Here is a 13,409-nt window from a genome sequence, read left to right as displayed (position 1 = left end):
GCCTTCAGCCATCTTGTTCGGCGACATTAGTGCTGCTATCTAATGCATAGAAGCGATACTAACTACTGGAAACAATAATCTGAACAAGTGGTAAGTGGCTATGTTTATACCACGAAGGTTTATACCGAAGTGTCTTTATTTAATCTATATGTTAAATAAACTTATAAGTATATTTATAAATGAGATTTTACTATTTTACAATACGAATATACATATATATATTAAGCTATAATCGTTTGTTGTAACAAGACTATGTTTGGTTTTGTTAGATTTTTCGTAAATTCCATTATAAAGAACTTATATTATTATTGTTGTACTTACACATGTGAAAAGTTATTTTCTGTTTTATCTCGATTCCTTTCTGTTTATCTGATTTTTGGAAGGTTCTATTGCAACAATTTTTTAATATACACGATGACATTTTTATCTAATAATATTTATACCATATGCTTAGGCCCCGACCTATACAATAGGTGTCCTTGTTTAACATATAGATTAAACAAGGTCACTTATCGTATAGGTCGGGGCCTAAACGCACGGTATAAACCTCCGTGGTATAAACATTAGCCACTTATTACCACTTGTTCAGATTATTGTTTCCAGTAGTGAGTATCGCTTCTATGCATATTAGATAGCAGCACTAATGTCGCCGAACAAGATGGCTGATGGCTTACCCCTCTTCCCCGCCATGGCTTCAACCCCCCGGACCTATGTTCTCTCCTTTACCTCCGTGGTTTACACCGTGCATTTAGGCCGCGGCCTAAACAATAGATGTCTTGTTTATGCTGTAAGTTAAACAAAGACACTTATCGTATAGGTCGCGGACTTTTTATATATAGACATTTTTTGTAATATTTTACAAATAATAAAAAAACATTTACGTAGATATAATCATATATGATTTAATATATATAAGGTTATAACTTATATTTCGATTTTCATTACCTATAAAACATCTAAAGTGCTAAAAATCTATAATGCACGTAATGTATACTATAAATTTTTAGTATCAGAAGTAGTATATTTGGTATATTTATTACCATATATTTAGTATTGATATTCAAATAAAGCGCCTCGCAATTTTCAACATGGCTGACTGTAGGACACATAGATCAAAGGTACCGACATGGAGTGAAACTACTGTACTTACTTATACTGTGATCCGGGCAACTTTAAATTGTTACAACTTTGTTGAAAATCATGCTGTTTATCAAATTTTTTTTTAGATCATGAAAACCTAACCTATAGTAGGGGAGGCTGAGAGGCTAAATGTGGATTTACTCGAGCGTCGTGGGGACCTATTGGATTGTGAAGATTAGATGCTAAAAAGAAAAAAAGGTTATATGATGTATGCCGTTTCAGTGGTGGGGGGAGCGTGTACAGGTTTTCAAAAAAAACAGTGACAATGAAATACTCGAACGTGTCAGATATTAATAGTGTAAGTGACCCATGTGTTTCTGATAACGGATAAATATTAATCTGACGGTTTACGTGGTGGGGTTAGCTGTAGGAAGGAGTCAAAAAAAGGGGAAAAAAAATTTCCTCGAGTCAGATTTTTTAAATGTACACTTTTCTACATGTAATTAACACACCATACCTTAATCTGACGCGCTCGAGTTTTCGAACGATCGATATTTTTTATTTACGAATCCCCTGGACCCCCGGCTCTATATAGAGGTTTAATATTTGGTGGGGGTACTTATTAGGGTACAAGCTTTCCCCCTTTATGTTATCCTGACGCGCTCGAGTAAATCCCAAAATCCCCGCTTGGCCTCCCCTACTACTATCAGTTTATTGTCTACATAGATGACACCTTATGCAATAGTTTACATTGTCTATACGTGGATGTAGAATATTATAATTTACGCGTAGATGCACAACTCTGGTAAAAAATGATGAGTTAAATCTACACGGATAACTACAAAAACATATTTTTATATAAAGATAGATAATATTAAAAATACACTTTTTTATAAATCAACAAAACTGTAAATTATAAAATTAATTAATCTAATGAACTAAATTTCAAATATTTATATCACATAAGTAAAAATATGGTCGGTAATATCAGCGTTCTTCTCGTAACTTTACCCCGAGCTAAAGGTCTCTAACCTTTAGGACCTAATATTGATCCGTGGAATCAATATTACGAACTGCTATCCAAGTAACGCCTAAAAATACAAATTCTTTTTTTGTATCTTTCACTTAATAAAGTAATTAATTTTGACAAAGGTATTCTTTTCACAATTTTATACTTATCTTTACATTTATTACATTAAATTTTTTGAACAAAATCGAACTTATTAACCATGTTTCTATAACTAATTGCAACATTTAATACAATTGTTCATACATAATCCTAAATAATGAAGAAAATTATATTAAATCCTGAAAATCAATACTGTCTTGTCGGTGGTTCATATTACAAACTGGCTCATAGGATAAAATAGCAGCAACACATCGTCGATTTATCAACGATCCATAATTTAAATATCGCAATCATAATTACAATGTTTAATATAGTTTAATATTATATTATATTGATAATATAGTTTCGTATCATAAAACATGATCTTTAATCGATCGCTCACCATTCATATTACTTTTCATTCAAGGTAATAGATTATAATATTATATATTATAAATAGAAAAAATGTGTTTAAATTTCAAGCTGTTTCCGAATGTTCGAAACGAAATTCGTTTATATCAAATATTGTAAGCGTTATTTTAATTTTCTTTTCAATTTTTATAAGATGAGAAATATACAATTTATATGATATATGCATACATATATATGTATATCTTTCACCCAAGAATATATATCGATGAGAGATGTCGCTTCAATCCAGATTGTTGTCAAAAATTTGATGTTTCTGTAACAAGGATAAATAAAATAGTGTATTATCAGAGAAAAAAGCAAGAATACTCTGCACGGTTTAATTCTTATTTCTGACGTATCTTTTTCATCTATTAGAGAAAAGTGCGCGCCACTGCGGAGGTCTAAAAGATTTACTATGTTTAATTAAACAGATAACGATAGAATTAATTAAAGATCTTACAGCGACGACACATTAGTTGCTTCAATACTTGTTCCATCCCCGCGCGCGATTCCTCTCGGGTCAACGCGCACCGACCACCACTACCACACAAGTACTACGTTCCCCCGAGAACGACAAATTGCAAAGTTATCCCCTCTCTTTCTCGGACGCGACACTTATAGAGAATTAATAGCGGCTTTTATTGCGAGTTCTCGAAGTAACTGGCGGAATTGCCAAAAAAGTTTAAGTCGATCTATGTCGGCGGCGGCGACGCAGGCGCAAACGTGCCGTTTCCATGGCGCCGTTGCTATACAGTTAGGTAATGTTGGATTAGACACTACGTCGTTTCCCAACCCTCTCCGGGTAACGTTCAGTACACCCTAAACCATCGTCGCGGTTAGAGGATCTCTTGCACCTTTCTACTTGCACACGTGCATATAGACAGACGCAGGCATATAGACTGCACGCATATTATACCTACACATATACACGTACCATACGGTGTACCATACGCATGCACCGCAGCGTCCACCCACGCATTTGAGGGAAAACGCGTGTCTATTTACCACCTATTTACGATACGGTCCGTCCGGCCAGTGTATCCGCTAGCTCGTTTGTTTATTCATCATCGCCTACCCTGTTCTGTTCTTCCGATCCGTCAGTGATTTTCATTCATTCATTCACACACGTTTACGTGTTCCTCCTCCCCCCTTCTCCTCTGATGGTGTTCATTTATCGTCGTGTCCGCTCCATCCCTTGTACGCTATAGTGAAGTTCGAAATATATCCTCGATAATCTCATGTTGATTTATGTATGTGCCACAGCTTTTTTAATCACATTCCCGTGTCACGTACGAAGTCACGATCTCACTTGAATCCAATCGGACTGAGTATTTTTGCTGTTCGGGGTGCGCTCCGATACCGCTTGCACCACCACCGGCGTGAACCCTAAAATCTAGGCTGCGTGCACGTAATCCAGCACAGTGTCGTGGGACGAAAGTGGCGGGTGGTGTGTTTACTGTGGTGGCGGCGAGGGTATTATCCTGACGAAACTAAAACTGGTCAGGTCAGTAACACGGGGTGAGTCGATGAGTAGATGCTTTGGGCTCTTCGTATCGCTCCCGATTGTTTTTCTTTTTCGATGCTTTAATTAAATACATTTAGTGTTTTCACAATGACACGAGCAACTTTTTATGTACATATCTTAAATATCTTTACAGTTTAAATTGTTTTTAAAAAAATTTGCGTTTAAATTCTGTACAAGGATTTCTTTCGGAACGTCCTTTGTAACTACAGCATCAAGGAAATTTTAATTTCATATATATAGTAGGCATGAAATATATCAATATTGTTTAAACCATTCTGTTGTTCCTTGTATTCTTTTTAAATTTCACACACACATAGATACAATATTTCTCTCTTATTTCTCAGAAAAATCTTTTAGTATTTTATGAAGTATCTGTAAGTAAAACTGTTGTGAAAACATTATCAAAAATCATATATAAATAAGAGAGAGAGGCTTACTTTACAATTTACAAAATTATTTTTAAGGACATGAAAAAGAAATTACAACTATCAGAAAAAAAGGAAAAGGCAGAGGTAGTATAACGTTTTTATATACATACAATATTACAATATATATTGTAAATATTAATTATATTCTGTTTATAAACCATTGTTACTACGTAACAAAAATATAAAAGTATATAAAATTAATAAAATCATACGGATATATATTATTTTCAACAATTCAGATAACAACTATCGCCGTTAAGACAATACATCATATCGGTACCATTTCTTAAAAATGTGTGTTTTATTAATTATAAAAATCTCGTTACTTTGTAATTCCTCTGAAAACACATGTAAACTATAGCTATAACGTGTGAGTCGTGTGTATATAATTACGAATATTATGTATAATTAAATTAATGATAAATCATACGAAATTCCTTCGTATCCCACATGTGCAACCGTTGTCGCGTGAAAACACGCGACGCCGCCGCGACTTTTTTTCTCGTTCTAGATTTTGGACGTTGACGCGCGTCGCGTCGAGAGAACGCGGGAACGCGCGTCCCCAGCTACATTTACAGAAACATTAGAGAAATGATCGATACACGACAGGTCGCTATGACAAAAATAGACGAATGTTCGTAATGCGTCTGCATAGAGGTAAATATGTTTCACCGCTGCCGTGTACGCCGGCTATGTATAAGGTAGTAGATAGGCATATGCGCGTATAGGGATGCGTGACGCGCGACACGACGGGGTCGCGCAGGCGCTACCTGTAGACTCCGCGGAATACGTGATGATAAATACTAAATTTAACCCCCGGGTGAAACGGCGCGACGTCAGGCTATCCGGATCGATAACACTTTTCTGGCGTCTCCCTTTCTTTTTTTATCGGTGAAACGTGACTTCGCTTATGTAGGGCGTTTATGTATATAAATCGTTGACCGCAGAGGTCGGCGGAAGCGCGTATCCTATCCGTGTGATACATCCGATACCTATCGTGTGACAAAGCCTTTATTAAAATTCCACAACGCTTAAAATTCCGCTCTATCGGGTTGAGACAAAAATTTGCGCGAGACACGGTGAAGAATGTTAACTATCTACTTGTTATAAAAATAGAGCCTTTAAATTCTGACAGAATTTTTAATATATAATTGAAATATATATATAATTTTTTTTTAGTTAACAGCGTAAAATATTTTATGTATTCCATGAATTAAAGCTACAATTTTATAATAACTATTTTATACGGTATATGGTCGCATAAGCCAATATATTAAAATTAAACGCAAAATATTCCAGGATCGACGTTATATATAAAGTTGTAATTTATACTGTACGCGTTAATTAACTAACTTTCAATTAGTTACGCTTTATGAATACTTTGCTACAAGTTGAATATTAAAACTATCATAGTTTATTATTTAATCACAGAAACAAAACCAAATATATTGATTTCTATCCTAATTTTCTAACAAGATAAATAAATTGTACACAAAAGTTAGAGAGAATATTATTTAAAATACAGAATTAAGTTGCAAGTAATCAATTTAATTTATTAAACAATTATATTATTTTACACAACTTCTGAGTAATTAAAATAAAATTGAGTATTTTAAATTTGCTATTACATAAGAACAAATACATTTATCCGATATCAGTTGTAATACGTATACATATAATATTTACATATATTACATATATCTATATGTTAACAATTGGAATCCTATAACATCATTAAAAGCTATTATACATATCATTGGATGATATGTAATAGCTTTTAATGATAAATTTATTTAATTGTATAATAGAATACCATATATATAATCAGCCTTTTATATATCTATCTATATTACTCTTTATATCCATGAAAATGTCTGAAATATCAATATATATTTCCGTTTATTTCATATATTTCCATATAAATGTCATGCATTTCACGTATATGAGAAATTATTAATATAATTCCAACGAACGTAATTAAACAATGTATATTATCCACGAAAATTTGAGACTAATCCAAATCAAAAGCAGTATAATATTCAGCCTAACATAAAATATAATATATATTCTGTCATGTTTCATAATACTTCTTTAATTCAAAGATATAATAATATCAATAATAACAATAATAATTACGCATAGAATATGACTAAAAATATTGTTTCATTTAAGTGGAAAAAAAGAAGCGCCAGAATAGTAGAAAGAGATTACAATTATTTGCACTCATCCGATAGAAAGTAGGATGCTACTTAATTTATAAAAGATGATCTCACTTTTCTCACTATGTACTTAATCAGCATTAGAAAAGATAAGAAGATAATAATAAAAAAGTTTTAATTATATTTTTAAAAGATATATAAATATATTAAAGTTATATTTTTTCAAATGTTTTCTCAAACGATTAAATTGCTAATCTTTTCTTCTCGACTTTAAACTTCTATCTTTTCAAGAAATTGTTTCAATTTTTGTACATACATACATATATGTATTACAAACTGTTTACATATCTTATAAATAATAACAATGCTTTTTGAACTTTTTATGGTGAGAACACACATGAAATACAATATTACACTTAAATCATTTAAGTTTCAAAATAAAGTTTGCGTTCTGTCGAATCCGTTACGTTGATATACAATATAATTTATCAAAATAATTTACGTGTGAACAAATGCAAAACGTTCTATCAAATACGAAATGATAAAATACATTTATTTACACAAGCATTTACTACATATAACGCTGTTGTATTAGATTTATAAAATGCAGAAGTTTTTAAAATTGTATAATGAAATACATTATTGGCTCCAATAAAAATGATCAAAATTATATTTATTATAGGAGTACAAATTAGTTCGGTCCGTTTTCCAAAACATGATCGCCTCCAAAGACGAGTCATTTTTTTCGAGATGGAATTCGAAAATGGCCTGAGAGATGGGAAAAAGTAGTAGCCAGCGATGGACAATACTTTAATTAATCTGTTCATTCATTTTGTTTTGAAATAAATGCATTTTTGAACACAAAAAACAGACCGAACTAATTTGTACACCAATATATCAAATTTAAAAAAAAAGTTAGACCATTATTGTAATACATTAAAAAAGTTACATCTTGTTGACTCTAAGAAATGTAGTAAAACATATTTGATACATACATTCTCTCGTTCATTTTATTTTTTTTCTACATTTTTTATTAAAGAACATCTGATATCTCGAGAATATGTCCTATTTCTCGAGAGGCCCGTCGTACCATCACCTTTATTCGCACAAAGTTTATCGACGAGCTTGGCGTTTGGTGTCTTCAAATCATACGCCCATCCTAACCAAGCCATGAAATCTATAAAAGCGGTAGTTAAATTGAGACGATAGAAGCCAAGCTCCGCAGCCTTATAGTCCCACGGGAAGCAATGATGGTAATTGTGCCAACCCTCGCCCATAGCAAAGAAGGACACCACAGGATTCTCCGTTGACTTAAGAGTTCTGAAACAAAAAAAAAAGAGAGAAAAAAGAAGTTTCGCCGCTTGATCTAGGTCGGGTACACGAATAAACTTTTGCCAGAATATCATGCAACAGATTATTTAAAAGATTTCAAACGAAATAGCACTTTTTACAACTTCTTTCTCCTACAATGTTATAATTATAAAATATAACGTCTGATAATTATATTTATTTATGATATATTTATTTATAAATGTTTAATACGTTTACAATACAAGCATTATGCTAGTTAATTTTAATGATAATCGTGCAAACGTGATCTCCAAAGATTGACGCGTACCTATTATACGGTCGATTGCCCCACAAGTGAGCGAAACTATTGACAGAGAAGGTTGAATTCAGCGCCCACACGTAGCGGACAATTATGCTGCTTATGCTTATGTCCCAGGTTTCGTTCCATACATAGACCGGTACTACAGCCGGCAGGACAAAGCACAGTGGCACCATAATCAGAGCGTAATACCTGCAATAAAGAACATTCTAGCGTCAGCAAGTGTTACACATATGCAAAGTCCAATACGTGTAATCGCATCCCGTTCCTTTACGACCGTGCGAACCAAGCACATAAATCAAAATAAATTGTGATACAAGCGTTCAATTCCGCTCTCTGATGAGACACTTTACACTGATTGATTACTACTTAATCTCTCTCATCTCGGGGAACAACGTGTCACGCAATTTCAAATACTGCGGATAATTACGAAGCGATTTTGCGAGCAATCCAACTCAATCATCTTGATCTTTTTTTACGAACGTTGAACTCCATTTCCCGTTTATCTTTCACAGCTCTGAACACAAATTGTGTAATATTATCTAGGTTTTGTTCTTTATGAGCTCTCTTCAAGTTACCATCTCCTTTTATTTCAAGTCTTCATTTATCACGAATATAATGAGGAGATTTTATAAATTATTTCTAGAATTTTTTGCCATACATTGTCTCATCATTTATGTTTTTCTATTTTGTTTGTATTATTTCATTTTTTTTGTAGAAAAATAAAAATGCTTTTTTAAACTCTCATGCTATGTATTAAAAATAATATGTAATAATGAGAGAGAGAGAGAGAGAGAGAGAGAGAGATTTTAGAGAGAGAGAGAGAGAGAGAGAGAGAGAGAGAGAGAGAGAGAAAGGAATATTATCTTGAAAAATATAAAAATAGATTTGGAATTGATAGATTCTGTTACAAGTATATTTAAAAGATATTATATTTTGTTACGACAGTTGATGATAATATAATTGAAATTGATGTGCCAGTAAATTCGATCGCCATAAGTCGATTATGCAACTAATTACATTATTAATTACAATAGCAGTTAATTACATTTTTTAACATGAACATTTTATCACAAATTAGTAAAGAATGTGTTGACTTTAAATATGCTGAATTATTAGACTCACTTGTCAACAAAGCGTATTACAGGATCAGCAATAATATCGCTCATATCCACATTTTTACCATATTCTTTAACTGCTGGATGATGCTTCATCATTAACCAGCCAATGTGTGAGAAAAAAAAGCCACGATTAGCGTTATGTGGATCCGCGCACGTATCTGTGTATCTATGATGTGTTCGATGAACACGAAGCCATTTAGACGGACGAGTCTGCAGAATAGGAAAAATTTTAAGTTTGATAATTAGAATTAAAACGAATAATAATTTTTGTCAATGTTCTCGCTGAAAAAAACTTGATTACTATAAATTCTATAAAAAAAAAAAAAAAAACAATTTTAAGGTTCTGAATGAAAAAGTCTGAAATTATATGTATATTTAAACCATTGTCGTATTAATAAAAATAACATCAAGTAAAAATATGTTCTTGATTCAATGAATCAGTGAATTTTGAAACAATAAATAAATACATTAATCACAAAGTGATATTATATTGTATTCTATAATATTTCCTGGCAACAAGTGCAAATATTACTTGTATAATATATATAAAAAAAATTAAGGGATTACTTATTCTGCCTCCAAAAGTAGGCTGCAATTTTTAAGAGAGTATAACTTCAAACATTATCACAATAAAATAATAATTTAATTAAAATATAATTGGACAGATTTTTACGGAGCTACGTGGACACAAATGGAAATTCGAAATTAAAAAATTTTTCATGAACTTTACAAAGTTTTATGGTGTAAATTAAAAATTGCATACGAAAATAATTTACACCTTTCGAAAGAGTGAATCTTTAATTTGCGTATTTGTTGAGCACTGTATGATTTTTTCATCGAGTTATTCACCAATGATGCAAAAAGCTTCTTTTTTTATTTTGACAGTTCACAGAAAATGAACGGAATATCGTTTGATATTCTTTAAAAAAGAATAGAAAGGACTAAATTGTCTTTTTAAGTTGTACCTATCATCCTTTTGATATAAAGGAACTTTTTGTATGTAAACTTTGCTCAAGTAAGGTTCTAAAAATTAAACGATTAACATATTATCATTCAACTTGATACATCTTGATAAACATTAAAAACATTATGATCTTAGTGATATGTATAATTCATATATGTATTTGTATTTGATATTTATCCTTTGTATTTGAAACAATAACTTTGGACAAAACAACATTCGTTTGATTATATTGCGGCAGATCTGTTGGGCATTGTGTAGAGATTGCACGATTGGATTTACGCTTCTTCATTTGTATGTATACGATGTATATACTTATATGTATGCGATAGATGTATAAAGAGAAATTTCAGAATTTCTTTCTATTTTTTTTTCCAAGAATATCCTGTTCATCTTCTGTGAGCAGTCAAAGTAAGAAAAGACACTTTTTGCTTCAATGTCGAACAACTCGGTGAAAAAAAATGTATAACTCTCAACAAGAATGTAAATTAAAAATAAAGATTCACTCTTTTGAAAGCTGCTTTCATGTACGATTTTTAATTTATACCAAAAAATCTTTCGAAGTTCGTAAAAAATTTAAGATTTGATAGATCTCTATTTATATATATATATCTCTGCAGCTCCATAAAAACATCAATCAGTTTATTATTTAAATTATCGATTTGAGACTACAATAGAAACATATAAGCTTTAAAATACTTTTTGGATCATCTTATTATGATCAATTTTAACAAAGTTACACTCTCTTGAATATTATTTATTTTTGAAGGACAAGGTAATCCTTCAATCTCATGACATAGTGTATCAAATGTTCTGTATTATTTTACAATATTATCACAATTATTTGAGACTTTCTATTACAAAAAAGAAAAATAGATCTAAAAGTAACAGCTTGTGGTAAATTATAATAAATTTTAATATGAAAGTTATTAACTGATCGGACATTACGGCTGTAATATACGTATTTAAACGAAAAAAGTTAAAAGGACGTTGTAAGAGTCAAAAGAAATAATTTAAAACAACAATTAAAGAAAGAAAAACGCATATATGTAATAAAATAATTTCAACAGAAAAAATTTATCTTCGAAGCTGTACATTAAAAATTAACAATATAAAAATACTTGTTTAAAATTCGAAGATGTGCATTAAAAAATAACAATATTCAAAAACCTGCTTAACGTTTCGACTCGTGGATTGAGTCTTTTTCAAAAGCGCAAACATATTCTTAAAGTTGGACAATAGTTGGATCATCACATGTCGAAACGTTAAGCAGGTTTTTGAATATTGTTATTTTTTAATGTACATCTTCGAATTTTAAACAAGTATTTTTATATTGTTAATTTTTAATGTACAGCTTCGAAGATAAATTTTTTCTGTTGAAATTATTTTATTACATATATGCGTTTTTCTTTCTTTAATTGTTGTTTCAAATTATTTCTTTTGACTCTTACAACGTCCTTTTAACTTTTTTCGTTTATGTTTATAATAAGAGTCCTTTATCAATCTTATATTATTATACGTATTTAATTAAGAATCTTACCTGACCAGCCAAACAGTACAGAAAAACAAGTAGTATTCTAAGTGGCAATTTGGCGCTATAACTCCTATGTGCCCAAAGACGATGAAGACCAGCTGTTATGCCAAAACCAGCAGAAAGTAAATATAAGATTGCTGAAAATAAACAGTAAATAAAACAGAAGCAATCAGATCTCTTTTTCATTATTTAACATGTATTCATGATAATGATAATAAAAATATTTATAACATATCAAAATATAAAATAATTTTTGGTTTATAAATAATTAAGAACAAATAATTTTCTTTGTAAATTAAATTTGAAACGTACAAAGAAATAATGATATTTTATTTTTTAATTAATTTAATTTCAGTGAAATTTAATTTAACATAATTTTAATTTAAAATTTGTCCACTAAAATCTCAAACTAAAATTTGGAAATGTTTGGAAATGTGAAATTAGAGATACGATGAACAATAATTTCTCTTGATATCTCTGCTGAAAAAAATTAATTACAAATTTCACCAAAATATGCGCTTACATTAGACTTCTTTTACTAATTCCAATACATTCAATATACTATTCAACGAAACTCAATAGTATATTGAAATGATATAATGTATATAAAATATAATATATATAGGACACGTACATATATATAAATAAATGAAATTATGATGGAAAATTAATTGATTTAATAAATACGTACACCACATCCAGGTCCAAAATTTCGCTTCACGATATCGCGTAATAAACAAATAGATTGCGACGATATGAAGAATAACGATGACCATGATATTACGCCAAATTAATGGCTGCTCCGCCGGCATGTGTTTCGGTGGTTGATTGAGATTCAAATCCCTGCCATTTTCCGTTCCCGGTTGCACTAACATTCGATTTTTATTGTTCTCATATTTGGTTATCGTCGAACTGTACATTGCTGGAAATATTTAGAACAGTATTGGTACATTTATTTCATCCATTTTAACTATCGCTTATTTATTTTGTATATGCGCACATTTATACATACAAATATATCATAATAAAAAATTATTTTTCAAATTGCACTATCTCGAGAGAAATAAATATAATAATCATAATTTAATTAATTTATCTCATAATATATGTCATCTTTTCGAGCCTTAGCAAATTCTTATAAGTATTTTATTTTATTGTTAATCTTAATATACCTATTAATTTACAAAAATGTTAACTATATTTTAGTACAAAAAGATTGTATTTTTATAAATTCACAGAATAATTCTATTATATAAAAACAGATTTAAAAAAAAAAAAACAAATATCGATCTCTAACACGTAACAAATTCACTACTTTTAATTATAATAAAATAAATAAGAAATCTCTGCTTCAAAATTTTCATAATCAATATAATAATATAAAACTAAATTAAAAATAAATAAACTAAAGCATAAACTAAAGTCAATAAAAAAGTAAAAAATATAATAAGTAAAAAAAACAGAAATGGCCCC

The 13,409-nt window shown here is 30.6% G+C and overlaps 1 protein-coding gene across 1 annotated transcript; it reads right to left on the bottom strand.

Moving 5' to 3' along the window:
* Nucleotides 1-3,714: 3,714 nt before the first annotated feature.
* LOC108773928 ((11Z)-hexadec-11-enoyl-CoA conjugase) lies at nt 3,715-12,929 on the bottom strand. The gene is made up of 6 exons (XM_018539909.1): nt 12,628-12,929; nt 11,943-12,073; nt 9,446-9,651; nt 8,330-8,512; nt 7,793-8,031; nt 3,715-3,785 (listed from the first exon to the last, which is right to left on the bottom strand). Exons 1-6 carry the CDS (start codon nt 12,854-12,856, stop codon nt 3,715-3,717), a joined length of 1,059 nt encoding a protein of 352 aa, XP_018395411.1. The 5' UTR covers nt 12,857-12,929.
* Between the last annotated feature and the right edge of the window lie 480 nt (nt 12,930-13,409).

The sequence above is a fragment of the Cyphomyrmex costatus genome, unplaced genomic scaffold (genome assembly GCF_001594065.2).
Source record: "Cyphomyrmex costatus isolate MS0001 unplaced genomic scaffold, Ccosl1.0 scaffold229, whole genome shotgun sequence".
Classification (NCBI taxonomy): domain Eukaryota; kingdom Metazoa; phylum Arthropoda; class Insecta; order Hymenoptera; family Formicidae; genus Cyphomyrmex; species Cyphomyrmex costatus.
The sequence above is the reverse complement of the archived record's forward strand: the minus strand, read 5'-3'. Positions and strand labels throughout refer to the sequence as shown.